Raw genomic sequence first — 14,397 nt, forward strand, 5'->3', positions numbered from 1 at the left:
ATAAAAAGATGAGTATTTCAAGGGGCTTATAGTAATATAGCCCCTTTATAGCCATATAGAGATTTGTAAATTGATGTTTTAAAATGTCACAGGTGCTCTTATGGAAATTTATACAGAGCACAGAGGAACAAAGAGAAGGTTAATCCTGGGAAGAGGCCAAAATGTCCTCTTAGAACAGTTCACCCTTGAACTGACTCTAGAAATATGAGTAGATATTTGATAAGCAGATGGAGATAATGGGTGTGTGAGAGGGGATACAATTGCAGGCATCAAAGGTACCATTATTTTCATTGATGAGAAAGTCCCTCTTGTGTCCAGGAAACTGATTCTTGCAGAGGGTATAGGGCATCACGGGGAGAAGATGCTATAGAGGTGAGTGGTGGCTAGACCATGGTACGTTTTGGAGTTTGGTTCTTTTTCTCTGCAGGACCAAGGGGATGTCTTTAAGGTGGTGAACACCTCTGCTCTCCATACTGCCACCCATGAGCTCCCAACCACAGGAGATACTGAGAGGCCACTCACCTTGTGATGGGGCAGCTAGTGCAGTCTTCCTGAGTTGGCCCCCAGCACGTGGCACACGAGGCTTCACAGATCTGGCAGTGGCCATGCTCATCATTGTATTCTCCTAGGGAACAAAATCCAGTTGTTTACTTCATTTCTACATGGCAGTGCTGCTTGGGCTGTCAGTCTGAGAGCAGCCAGATCTCTCTGTGGCTGCCTGAAAGCAATGGAAATAACACAGCGAGGAGACCTTGAATGGCTTCAGTTGTTGGTCCTAAATCCTGACCTTCCAATAACAACTGCTCTTCTCCCAAGGGCCTTGGAAGTTGGATCCTCAAAAAGTTATGAGGCAATGACATAATTTTGGATCTAGTCAACATGTGTTACAGATTTTATAAGTAGAGAGAGGCCAAGGGGGGCTTTTTACGGGACCCCTTTACTGATCTCTTTCTGATTTTCCTGCTAAAGGTTGAGGGTTCTTGGACCTCAGAGACCCCAGTTATAGCCTTGGTTCAAGTCAAGCAACAAGCAGGACCCACCCACAATTCTGAGGGTATTGTTACTAGTTCAGAGGGGGTGTCTAAGCTTGACTAACATTTGACAGATGTGAGCTGCCTCTTGTCCTGAAAGAATAACTAAACTAACAGTGAAGAGATAGCCAGAGAATTCTTCATTTAATTGGAAGGTTTATCTTTCACAAGGAAAAACACATAGGAAGCCTTTCTACAGAAGCAAGTCCAGCCTCATGAGCTCCTTATGAACATTTAAGAAATTACTTTCATAGTAAAGATGGTAGAGACAGGCCAACCTTTTTGAAGGTGATAATCCAGTGATAAAAACCAATGATGGGTCTCTACTCATTGAATTCAATCCTCTACTCATACTACACATGTCCTCTCCTCCCATTGTCCTAAAGAAATCAACAAGTTTCAGCAGTATGATCCAAAGGGCCACTCTGTATGGTTTGGAAACAGATCATGCTCAGAAAATATAGTTTCAGATTTCAGCAGAATCACCCCACCCCATGTAAGTATGCCTGAACATTACCAATCTGAGATCCAGCTAGAATATTGAGATAGTAGTTACTTACCCATGGTTTAACCAAGTCATCTTACTGAAACTCTAAGATTTGCTGCCTGATTTATTGCAGTTGCTTTGAAGCATGGAAACATAGACTTGATTGGTGAGAAATGGAGGGAAATCCACCCCTCTGCATTGTCCCATTGCTTTACTGAACTAGTGCAGTTGGGTGAGGTAAACCTTATATACATAAATCTTCCCCTTGCGCTAAACCACAAAAATGAAAATGAAGAGGTAGGAGTTTATCCCTACATACAGAAAAAGCCTTTGATGTAGCGTTATTCTATTAGTTTTGTTAACTAAAGGGGAAAGTACATATTCAGAGCAATGCAATTACCTAAGGGTGGCACACCCTGTGTATTCTAGACTCTGCTTTTCTTTGTCTTCCAAGTTGTTGCCAGGGAGTCTAATATATAACTTTTAGAATGGAACCATGGTTTTTAGCTTGGGAGCGACTCCCAGGAGCCTGAGGCCCAAAATTGTACCCAATGGAGGCAAAGAATGTAGATGAGTAAATTGCTCACTGCACAAGGTGACTGGCCCAGTGATCAAGTAGAGGCAGAAATCCAGCCCAGGGTCACCTCACCAAGCCATGCACTCTGGTGTTGGCTGCCTCTGTTTCTGTAGGGGATGCCTTTTATTAATTCACATAAAGGAATTAGAATGGACTGGATGCATTCATGGTAATCAGAAAAAAAGCTTGGTTTCCAAGGCAGAAAAAGGCTAGAACTTCTCTCTAGTAGGAGTGGGAGATTTCAAGTTAACCCTGCCACTCAATATAGGCATCATATTTATGCGGTCTTTTATTTATTCAGGTTCCCCATTCTACTTCTTAATTATTGCCTTTGTTGTAATCTCTTCCATTTTTGTCACAGTGTGACCTTTGCCACAACCAGCTGAGCAGTAATTTTCAGTCCGGACATTAACAAGATAAAGAGCAGAGGACCTCGAAAGACCTGGTAGGAAGAAGTAGATCTTGCCTACATTGCCAATGCTGATAATTTGTGTTTATGGAGTTGGATGATAGCTATATATCTTTCAAAAGGTGTGTGCTGAGCGGGACAGGACTGAAAGATGGTTACGCAGAAGCTTTGAACCCCAAAGAAAGTGTACTCTAGAGAAATGTAGGATCATAGATTCTTCATTCATTCATTCCATGGATATTTTTTGAACAGCAGTACACTAGGTACCAGGTGAAATTTAGAGATATACAAACTGAAAAGATCCTGCTCTTGAGTTCTCAAAGATTTTGGAGAATGATTTGTAAAGAAGGAATTCAAATACTAACCAGGAGACTCTGACTTCCTTGAAGAGTCTAGATTAGAACAGAAAAGCAAGGGCATACACCCGACTCTCTGCTAGACCTAGAAGTAATGACTGTTACTTTGCCTTGGTGTGCATGCCAATAGGAACTGACACAGTGGTTTGGTTTTCCTAACTCCTGATATCCATCTACCTTAATCTCCATGGTGTCTTAGATCCCCTGTTAGGGTAGGATTTAAGCTAAATGCACCTTGCTCTGCTAAATCGAATGCTATTTAGATGGTCCTGAGAGTGATTCCATATCTATACCTGAATTGTCCTTTGTAATCACAGAGGATACATGGCTAGGTCAAGCAAGTGTTACTCAGATAGTACTGGGAACATTTTAGATTCTCTGTATCTTCTTTGCCTCCTCATTGGCTTCCATAAGCCAGTAGGTGGCACTGATACCTTGGCTTTGTACTTGATCTGTACTGGCCTCTAGGGGCACTCAGAAAGTACCACCTTAGATATAATCATCACCTGAAATAGCCCCATTTTTGAGATTTCAAATAACACCTCCAAAATACCCACTCTGACTTTAGCCCACCCTGTTGGATCACCCTTTCACTCATCAGTCCAGTTGCCTCTTGCATTTCTTACCGGGGCTAGGCCTAAACTTCCCAAAACTCAAGTTCTACTTATTCTTTTTCAGAAGGTGACTTCACTACCTAATTTGCTGATAAGGTACTGAGTTTCTCCAGCATTCTTTTTCTCAACGCCAAAATTTGTCTCTTTTCTGAGATTGTTCATTTGTCTCCTCTCTATGGAAGGTACATTGCTCCTGGTCATTGTTGGCTGTCCATTTAATGCTCTGGATATTTTTTCAGGACGGTTCTCTACCAGTCTCTTTGTCTTCAATCATTTCTTTACATCTCCCGTCATCCTCTGATCTACAAAAGTTCTCCCTAACCCAAGACCTTCCCAAGCACTTTTCTTCCCTGATAACCGACTCTGAAAACATGTTTTTCCCTCCTACCATTTGGACACAAAATGAAGAAAACCCTCATAACCTTGAGGCTGATATAAGTGAGTCAGTGTAGGACAGCTAAGCTGTACACCTCTCTCAAGCCTGCATGCCTCTTAACTCTAGAGCAAGTCCTAGCTTTGGAACGGATGAGAATAGAGGGACCTGCCCCGATTTCCATAATTATGTAGATGTCCAATTAGTTACATAAACAAATGTCCCCAACCCCAGCCCATGCAGGCACAAGTTTTCCACTGCACATTTGAAACCAAAAAAAGGCAGATTCCAAGGATATAGTGAAGTTTTGTTTTTTTTTTTTTCCTGGTTCCTGGAGCAGCAAATTCTTGTCATCTGTCTTCATTGCACAATGAAACTAAATGTTTATGACAGGCGTGATATACAAAATTCTTGGAAAAAATCACTTTTAGCACAGACTTCAGGGGCCAATATTTTGTTCTCCACTTCATCCTACAAGCTCTTCCTTCTGGTGTCTTCATCTATTATTCAGCCCAAATTATCTTTCTACTGTGATCAAAAAAAATTCATTCCCCTTTTAGTTCCTTTCTCATCTCATCCTATAATAGTTCAAAGGACATGAAGGAAGTGGTGTCTCACGGAGAGAGGTGATGTCTCAAAAGCTGATGACATAGCTTAAAATTAGTACTTGTCAATTGAAAAATTTACCAGTAAGTGGCTTGCTGTGCTTGGTCTACCTCTTGTTAACATTACACAATGTGTTCATGTTTACAGATCTAAGTTATAAGTAAAGTCTATGAAATCACCCAGAATATGTAAACATTTATTATATCATCCACAGCTACCAAGTTTGATTGAGACTCACATAATAATTTTTTAAAATTTATTTATGATAGTCACACAGAGAGAGAGAGAGAGAGAGGCAGAGACATAGGCAGAGGGAGAAGCAGGCTCCATGTACCGGGAGCCTGACGTGGGATTCGATCCCGGGTCTCCAGGATCGCGCACTGGGCCAAAGGCAGGCGCTAAACCGCTGCGCCACCCATTTTTCCTGCAGAAATGCTATGCTTTCTTTTACACTTTGTAATATCCTTTATTGATTTGGGTAAATTTGTAGTAGCATTTAAGCAGATATGTATATTATACACACATATAGAGTCTAAATAAATTAATAAACAAATAAGCAGATAATGATGTGAGTGTGAAACAACTTTTTACCAAGGGCGATTAGTAAGAGGAGACGGAAAGAACATTTGATGGGAAATCAGTCATTTGTTTTAGACTGGTTATTTCAGTGAGCAACCTTGGGATACTGAATTATAAGTAGTCTTCTATATATGTGCTTTATCACTCAGATGCCAGGAGTCATAGAGTGTAACTTTCCTGAATGACTCTACAACCACAAGGGCTAATCAAGGAACACTGTTTCTTTGCGAGGATGCCAATACCTAGTTTCCAACTTAAGATACTGTTGCGTGAAAACAGTTGTCATGAAAAGAAATCCATACATTTATCACTTTTCACCAGCTATAATAAATACTCAGTAGCTTTCAAGTTATATACTAATGAAATAATTCAGTTTTTAAAGCCTTGTTGAGTGTGACATTTTATAGCAAGGCTCAAAATATGAGGCCATAGAGTGAGACCACAGCAGCTTTTACTTATAAGTCTACACAATTATTCTGCCTTCAAAAGGAAGGACATTCTGACACATGCTACAACCTGGATGAACCTTAAAAATGTTCTGCTAAGTGAAATAAACCAGTCACAAAAGAGCAAATGTTGTATGATTCCATTTATATAAAGTGCCTGGAGTAGTCAGATTCAGAGGGAAAGAAGGTAGAATGGAGGTTGTCAGGGACTAAGGGGAGGGGGGAAAATGGAATTGTTGTTAATGGGTATGTGGTTTCAGTTGGGGAAGATGGAAAAGTTCTGGAGACAGATGAATAATGGTGTTGGTTGTGTTACAAGATGAATGTAATTAATGTCACAGAATTATACACTAATAATGGTTAAAATAATACATTTTATCTCATATACATCCTCCCCCCTCCCAATAAATGTAAACACTGAGTTTGTTCTGTACCAGGTCAATACCTAATCTTAACAAAAAAACTCAGGCTTGTCTGCCCTTTGGGGATGAGTCCAAAGAGCACCAACCATCTTGGGGAGCCAGTTTGTTGAGCTGAATCTTGGGAGACATCCTGTGATAATGGAGATCAATAGATAAATGGATAAAGCTCATGAAAATGGAGACATCTGGCTGACGGGACACTGCTATTTCTTTAATTTGTTACTGTTGTTTGTTTTCCATTGAGGACTACAAATGCAGAATAAATATCAAGCAGCTAGAAGGAGAGATCTGGTGGTGTCTGGGGGTCACTGCTTTTCTATTTTGTCCTCTTAACAGGATTTTCCATCCCCTCCAAGCTTTTCTGATTGACAGGAGGTATACTTCCTTATCCCATTGCTTTTTTTATTCTCAGGTGTTGGCATTCATCCGGGTGGTTTTGCAGATGCTCTGAAATGCTACTCTGGCACCGCCCATGGGTTGGCACCTCTGCAAAAAGGGTGGATTATAATTTGTGGCTCTAACACACTTGCAAATGTTTGGTTTCCTCCTGCCTGCATATTGTCCAAAGAGCAAGGAATTAAGAGTTGATCCTTTTTGTTTCCACCACTCTTTGGTCCCTGACCACAGTCAGGCTGCTTAAAAAAAAAATGTATCCAAAGTGAAGTCTTGGCCAACACACCTGAACATAGTGGTGATGTAGCAATCACACAAGTTCTTATTCATTGACACCTAGTATATTACAAACTGCTGTTCTATGTACTGTTTAATTCAGACAACAGCCCTTTTATAAATGAGAAACAGATGAAAATCAGAGACATGAAAAATCTTGCATAAATTAATGCAACTAGGTAAGTGCAGAGTTGGGCCAGGTATGTCTGAACCTGAGCCCATGCTCTTTCTGCAGTATTTCCTTGGTGTGGATTCATTTCCCTTTTGGGTGTTCCAAGTCGCTTTGCTATTTATAAAAAGAAAGAACTTGAGCACAAGCCCCATCTAAACCATTTGGTGAGGTAAGGGAATCAAAAAGGAATTCACTGTGAAAAAAAAAAAAGGAATTCACTGTGAAAACAAATGAACTTAGAGCACGCATATTGCGCAAAGCAGATTTACTCAATGATTGAATATACCCTCCAAATTTATTTTCTCTGATAAAATGTCCACTATTTATTAAAAGGCAATTCCGTTTATCAGATTGAGATTTTACAAGCAGTTTGTTCTGTCCACTAGGTTAGAAGCTCCTAAGAGGAAACCCAAAATGGTTTTTTTGAGTGAATAAAATAATGAGCTGGGGCTCTGCACGGGGATTTTCTATACTACTTAACTGCTGTCCAAACACAAAATAAACTGACTCCTCAGAAATAGTTTATAACCAGACTTGTAGCAACTTCTCTCTGGTATTCCAATGTATATGAAAATCTAGTATGAATGGATTGGTTCCTATATATCTTTTCCTCAATTAAGAGAATTTTGCATTACCTCTATTTTTGTGAAAAGTCCTTCTAAGTCCTAGCTTAAGGTTGCCAAAATTAAAAAGACACTGAACTGTTGGTTGCAAAACCAGACACAATAGGGGACAAAAGACATGGGTGTGGTTATTAACGGCAATTAAACAAAGCTTATCATCCAATCTGTGGAGTCATGAATACTTTCCTATAAAAACAGTATGGTAGATGGAAATCCATTTGTTGCCCATCAGAGGTGTGTAAAATTGTCTTGCCATTATCTTTATTTAGTGTGCTGTCTTTGTTATTCCTGCAAGTGAACTTAGAATTTCTGTAGGTTCTCTAGTGCTCTCAATCCCCCTACTGCTCAGGTTTGATGCTATTCCCCCCAAAACTCCCACCATTTGTGGCTGAAGTGGGACCACTTTCATGGGGGAAACTGTACAGCATCTGATTTATTCACAGTGAGGGGATTTGGGGGTTCAATACACAGGGACAGAAGTAGGTGACCATCTTTTGGAAAACGTCACTGATTACCTGAGGCAGGTCCCAATTGGGTGAGATGTGAAACCCACTAACTGAGAATGTGAATGACTTGGAAGGACAGGCTGTGTGCAGAGCTCCTGTGCGCAGCCCAGTGAGCACCGTGCTATGGAGCCCGAAGGGCTGTCTCACATCCCTCTGGAAGCAATGAAGGATGGCAGTTGAAATTCTCAGAACCATTGAGCATTCCTGACACTCTTAAACTCAACAAGGGTCCTAGCATGCAGATCAGATCAGATAAAGCCCAAAGGCTTTCCTGAGGAGCTGAAACCATCAAAATGCTCCCTGGTGGTAGGAGTCCTGCAACACAGGCATAAGGATGAGACTTGTTATCATCCACTTTCATTTCTATGGTGAACCAAAAGAGCTTCCCTAACCTCTCCTTTATTACTTGCTCTTAAACCCTTCAAAGCGCGGCTGCTGTTCCCCCCTCCCATCCCAGAGGAAGGAACATCCTCAAATTACCCTCCTTCTCTACTAGTTTAGCCACAGGCCTCTGGAAGTGCTGGCTTCATCTTTCTTCTCCCACACTCCCTTAGTCTTTCCTCAAGCCCAGCCTGCTGGTCTAAAACATTGCAGCCTAATCATTAATTAAGAGAAAAAAGAAGCTCCTGGAAAGAGAAGGAATTTGCATTCCAAGACTTAGGGCTTCGTGTACGCTGTAGCTGGTAATTGACATTCAGTGTTTTATTGGGTCATCATTACTGCTGCCCGCTCACAGGCAGTGAATGGTGCCTTCTAAGGGATCCATTGGTTGGCCTAGTAACAGGTCTGAGTGGAGCACAGCCCCCAGGACACCTCAGCCCATTAGTGACTGGGTAAGCATTTGATTATTTAAGATGCTGTATGTTTTACTGGGAGTATCCAAATTGTGCTCTTTAAAAAGCCCAAGTGTGGACATAAAAAGAGGGAACCAAAGTTTTTGCTCCATTGGGTACCAGCATTGTAGGAAGCACTGGGTTGGAGAAATACATTTTTTGAGTCATCCCCACATTTTGGACTCATCCCCACCTGGGTTTGATTTGGGCTTCCTCTTCCAGCTGTCTGACATTAATCAAGTCACAGTTTTCCCTGACATTCTTCTTCTATTGTGGATTGTCTCTTATAGAATTTGGTAAGGATCAAATGAGAAAGTGGACCTAAGCACCTAGCACGGTGTATTTCAGAATATTAGTGATGATTATCAATACTTTAGTGTGTTATCGCATTCCACCTCCAATAATAACATGCAGTAGGGTTGTCAGCCTCATTTGACCAAATAAGGAATTGAAATGTCAAAATGTTATCTCTTTGAAAGATGGTTCAAACCCTTGTCTGACTGGATCCCAAATTGTGCCTTACCTACCCACCTCCCCCCTCAAAAGAACTTGAAAACTGTATTGGGGCAGCCCTGGTGGCGCAGCGGTTTAGTGCTGCCTACAGTCCAGGGCGTGATCCTGGAGACCCTGGATCAAGTCCCACGTCAGGCTCTCTGCATGGAGCCTGCTTCTCCCTCTGCCTGTGTCTCTGCCTCTCTCTCTCTCTCTGCATCTCTATGAATAAATAAATAAAATCTTAAAAAAAAACTGTATTGGTTGCACATTGTGGAGCAATGGGGCAACCACAATTACTGACCCTGTGTATGGAGAACCACAACCTCTTAAAGCAACTCAGCTACAAGTTGCCACCCATGCAAGTTAATCTTGATAAGCAGCCCTTTGGAGACAGCCTGCCTGCGTCAGAGCAGAGTGTCAGCATTTCCAGTGCCCTGGAGCCACAACTGTGCTCTTTCCAGGCTGTTGAGGTACAACTTTGTCAGAAGTAGGTGGACTTCTGTGAGCCGGGCACAGAAGATGACTACTTCCAGGCGGAATTTCAGAGTCAGGTGCACAACGTGAGGTTCCTGGTCCTGTTGTGGAGCTGGTACCATGCTAGGACTGACTTCCTGCTTCTCCTTTAGGTGAAGTGCTCTGGATGGACTATGCTTCCTTACTTGCAGGGCTTTGGGACAAATCGCAATTTCCTTTCTGTCTCAGGGAGGGTGGAGCTCATAAACAGATGAAAATGAAAACGGGCAGCGTTGTTTGGTTGTGAGTGTGTGTGTTCTGTGTGTGGGGAGGAGGTGGGTGGAGGAACCGTGAGGAAAGGATGTCCCTAATCCCTAGTTGTCAGAGACAAAGAGTCTCAGGTGCTTCCTGCCTACCAACCTTCTTCTACCCAGTTTGCATTTTATTACAGCTTTAGATTCTGTGTCCAGCACATGGAATCCAGGACTGAAATCTCACTGGGCCCTGCCATAGACAGAATGCTCCCCTCCATGCCTAAAAGATTCCTCTCATTCCTCCTGTATGCTTAGATGACTATGAGTCATCCCTCTCTCCACCTGAGGGAGAAACGTGATACAGGTGAAGTGCATGTACCTGGCACCAGATGTCCTTGAGTTGAATCTTTAGGGCTGCCTTGTGCAAGTTGTAAAAAAGTTACAACTTTTTAAAAGTTGTAAAAGTTTACACCTTGCACAAGTAATATAACCTCAGTCAACTCATCTCTAAAATGGAAATAATCACAGTTGTGTCATAAAATTGTCAGAAGGGCTAAATACATTGACATGTGAAATGTACTTTGACAGACACCAGCACACAGTAAGTGCTCAGTAATAGTTAGCTGTTACTACTGTTACTATAGCTGTGGGCACAACCAGGTCCCTTAGACAAGCAGCACAAGAAAATGAAAAAACCTTTAGAGCCAACCAGCCTCAACTCACTTCTTACTGTATAGGTGGCTTTGAAAAATTTATTTAGCCTTTCTTCATCTGTATAAAGTTCAGTTGCCCCAAACTTTGTAGCTCCCTGTTTTTTACTTGCCTTAAGAGCAGGCAGTAGTGTCCTTTCTTCTACTGTGATTAGCTTAGAATTTACATGGTAGATACAAAAGTATCTAGAAAAGATTTCCTTCCTCTACCACTGTTCAGGGACCACTTAGAAGAATAGACCCCAATTTTATTAACCAATTTATTAACTTTTAACAACTCAACAGGTGTGGTCCTGTATGATCAGCATCAAAGTGCAGTCTGTTCTGTTCAGGGAAATGGCAACCCTCTGCCCTTTCACTTATCCACCGTAAATCCACAACTCTAGAACTATTAACTTGCTAAAAAACTGTAGGCACCCCAAACCAATATTTGACTGCAAAGGCAGGTCAGCTGTTCTTCTGTTGCCCAATATTATCCCTCTTGTTGCCTTTTGGGGACATTGCTTAGGAATAATTTAAAATTTCCTGTGACTTTAACTGGTCTTTAATCGGCTCTTAACACAGTGGTCAGGGATTGATTGTGAATTTTCTTTTTTTTTTTTTTTTTTGATTGTGAATTAATTTGCATAACCTCAACATGAATCTAAGAGATATCCCTTAGGCATTATTAATATCACAAGAGGGTTTTGGCCCTGTCAGAACATTCCAGAATGATATGACTCAACGTGCCCTTGTCTTACCTTGTACCTTAATGCCTTGCTATCTCCTTTAGAAGTCCAACATGCATCCCTGTGCCCCAAATACATCTCAGAGAGCCAGGGTCTGCAGTGAAATTACAGCCTGTGCATCCCTCTCTCGTATAGACCTGAGAACTTGCCCTCTCAACCTACTCAGAGAAGTCCTGCAGAGAATGGAGGAGGACATTGCAAAAACCCTTTGCATTCCGCCAGAAACCAACAGCTCTAGGAAGTCTACAGGAGCCTCGAGAATAATTCAGCTCCTCTGAGAGAAATGGCTGGAAGGCAGAGATCTAAGTACTTGAGGAGGTCAGTTTGAAGTCTTGCCCCTTTGGCCTAACCTCTACTCTCCTGCCAGGCCCACCGTGAGCAGATCCTTGGCATTTCCCCCAGGGACCGTAGCACCTTCCTGCGCTGGTTACCTTGCTGTCTAGGGGATGGGGACTCTTCAACATTTCTAGGGAACATGCAGTCAAGGCAAAAGTCTGGGCCCCATTTTAGTGTGTCCTAGGCCTTTAGAGCCCAGCCCTTGGCTCAGGTTCACAGCCGCCAGGCAACAAGGCGGGGTTCAATGTCCAGAGCTCAAAAAGCCTGAAACTCCCTGGCAACTGGGCTCCCAGATCCCTGCAGGCAGAACTGGTGAGTCAGGCTCTCCTCCTCTTCTCAAACTCCCTGCAGGGGCTGCCTGACCTGCTTTGACTCCTTTTTGCTTTCAAGGTTGCTCTTGATACTCATCTTAACCTGATTTTACTCAGTGTGATGTGCCTGGGGCCCCAAACCTTTCCCGGAGAGGGCTGATTCTTCTCTCCTGCTGTTCAGTTTGCCAGAATGGGCAGGGACTGGCTGCGGAAGAGCTGCCTGTGTGCTCTGGGAACTTGAATGGTCTTTTGCTTATGCAATCATTCAGTGTAATTAGATTGTAATTTTCTAAAGATGAATTTGTAAGGGGCCCATTTTCTATGGGATGAAAACAAAACAAGCACTACAGTAGCACAGATGATGGGCAGGTGCAGCTGCTAAAAGAAGAAGAGGCAGGAGGAAGAGCTCCTTGCAGTGTAGTGGGGGCATTAGAAGCCCAGGCCTTGAGTTAAAGATAGGGGAACCTTTTCAGGCAAAGCTAGGTGCTTTCTCAGTGCTTCCACATTTAATTCTCTAGCAGTTTATGGTGAGGAGGACTGTTGTCATTTTAAGGATGAGAAAAGGGAGGCCCAGAAAATTTGTCATTTGCTCAAGGTCATTGAATTAGTACTAATCAGAATAGCTAGTACTAGTGACACTCCTATGCTACAAATTGTCCTGAATGCTTTACACAGACGTACTCACTCCTTAAAATAATAATCCTATGGGGAGGAAGGGGGCATTGTGGACCACTGTGTGCCTCATTTTTCTATGAAAAAAAGTTGAGGCAATAAATTACTAAATGAAAAATTATGAGGGAGGGGCAAGATGGCGGAAGAGCAGGGTCCCCAAATCACCTGTCCCCACCAAATTACCTAGAAAACCTTCAAATTATCCTGAAAATCTACGAATTCGGCCTGAGAATTAAAGAGAGAACAGCTGGAAAGCTACAGTGAGAAGAGTTCATGCTTCTATCAAGGTAGGAAGACGGGGAAAAAGAAAGAAAGAAACAAAAGGCCTCCAAGGGGGAGGGGCCCCGCGAGGAGCCGGGCTGAGGCCGGGGCGAGTGTCCCCAGGACAGGAGAGCCCCGGCCCGGAGGAGCAGGAGCTGCACCAACCTTCCCGGGGGAAAGGGGCTCGCGGGGAGGTGGAGCAGGACCCAGGAGGGAGGGGATGCCCTCGGGCTCCCGGGGACAGTAACAGACACCTGCGCCCCGGGAGAGTCCCCCGCACGGCGGGCCCGGAGCAGCTCGGAGGGGCTCGGGCGGCGGCTCCGCGGAGGGGGCTGCGGGGCGGGAGCGTGAATCCACCAGCGCAGGCTTCGGAGCACAGGGCGCCGGGACACAGCCCAGGATCCGGCCTCCCCCGGGACAGGCAGAGGCCGGGAGGGCCCAGGACAGCGAGGACGCTCCTGCCCCGAGCTGAGCAGATCAGCGGCCCGTCCCGGAGCCTCCAGGCCCTGCAGACGGAGAGCTCCGGAGTTCCTGCGGGGGCTGAATCCAGGTTTCCAGAGCTGCCCCGCCACTGGGGCTGTTCCTCCTGCGGCCTCACCGGGTAAACAACCCCCACTGAGCCCTGCACCAGGTGGGGGAAGAGCAGCTCCCCCAGGTGCTAACACCTGAAAATCAGCACAACAGGCCCCTCCCCCAGAACACCAGCTAGACGGACTGACAACTTCCAGGGGAAGCCAAGGGACTTAAAGTACACAGAATCAGAAGATACTCCCCCGTGGTTCTTTTTTTTGTTTTTTGTTGTTGTTTTGTTTTGCTTTTTGATTTGTTTCCTTCCCCCACCCCTTTTTTTCCTTTCTTTCTTTTTACTTCTCTTTTTCTTCTTTTTTTTCTTTTCTTCTTCCTTTTTTTTTTCTCTTTCTCTTTTCTTTCCTTCTTTCTCTCCTCTCTTTTTCTCCTTTTCCCAATACAACTTGCTGTTGGCCACTCTGCACTGAGCAAAATGACTAGAAGGAAAACCTCACCTCAAAAGAAAGAATCAGAAACAGTCGTCTCTCCCACAGAGTTACAAAATCTGGATTACAATTCAATGTCAGAAAGCCAATTCAGAAGCACTATTATACAGCTACTGGTGGCTCTAGAAAAAAGCATAAAGGACTCAAGAGACTTCATGACTGCAGAATTTAGAGCTAATCAGGCAGAAATTAAAAATCAGTTGAATGAGATGCAATCCAAACTAGAAGTCCTAACGACGAGGGTTAACGAGGTGGAAGAATGAGTGAGTGACATAGAAGACAAGTTGATGGCAAAGAGGGAAACTGAGGAAAAAAGAAACAAACAATGAAAAGACCATGAAGATAGATTAAGGGAAATAAACGACAGCCTGAGGAAGAAAAACCTACGTTTAATTGGTGTTCCCGAGGGCGCCGAAAGGGACAGAGGGCCAGAATACGTATTTGAACAAATTCTAGCTGAA

The 14,397-nt window shown here is 43.4% G+C and overlaps 1 protein-coding gene across 3 annotated transcripts in view; it reads right to left on the bottom strand.

Annotated features, from left to right (window-relative positions):
* Positions 1–14,397, bottom strand: part of PCSK5 (proprotein convertase subtilisin/kexin type 5) — a 458,158-nt gene that overhangs the window by 108,370 nt on the left and 335,391 nt on the right. For all 3 annotated transcript variants that reach the window (XM_077906524.1, XM_077906513.1, XM_077906535.1), the window contains exon 21: positions 523–625. In XM_077906524.1, coding sequence (XP_077762650.1) covers positions 523–625 — 103 coding nt within the window. The remainder of the gene's footprint in view (positions 1–522; positions 626–14,397) is intronic.

Source organism: Canis aureus, chromosome 1 (assembly GCF_053574225.1).
Source record: "Canis aureus isolate CA01 chromosome 1, VMU_Caureus_v.1.0, whole genome shotgun sequence".
Taxonomy (NCBI): Eukaryota; Metazoa; Chordata; class Mammalia; order Carnivora; family Canidae; genus Canis; species Canis aureus.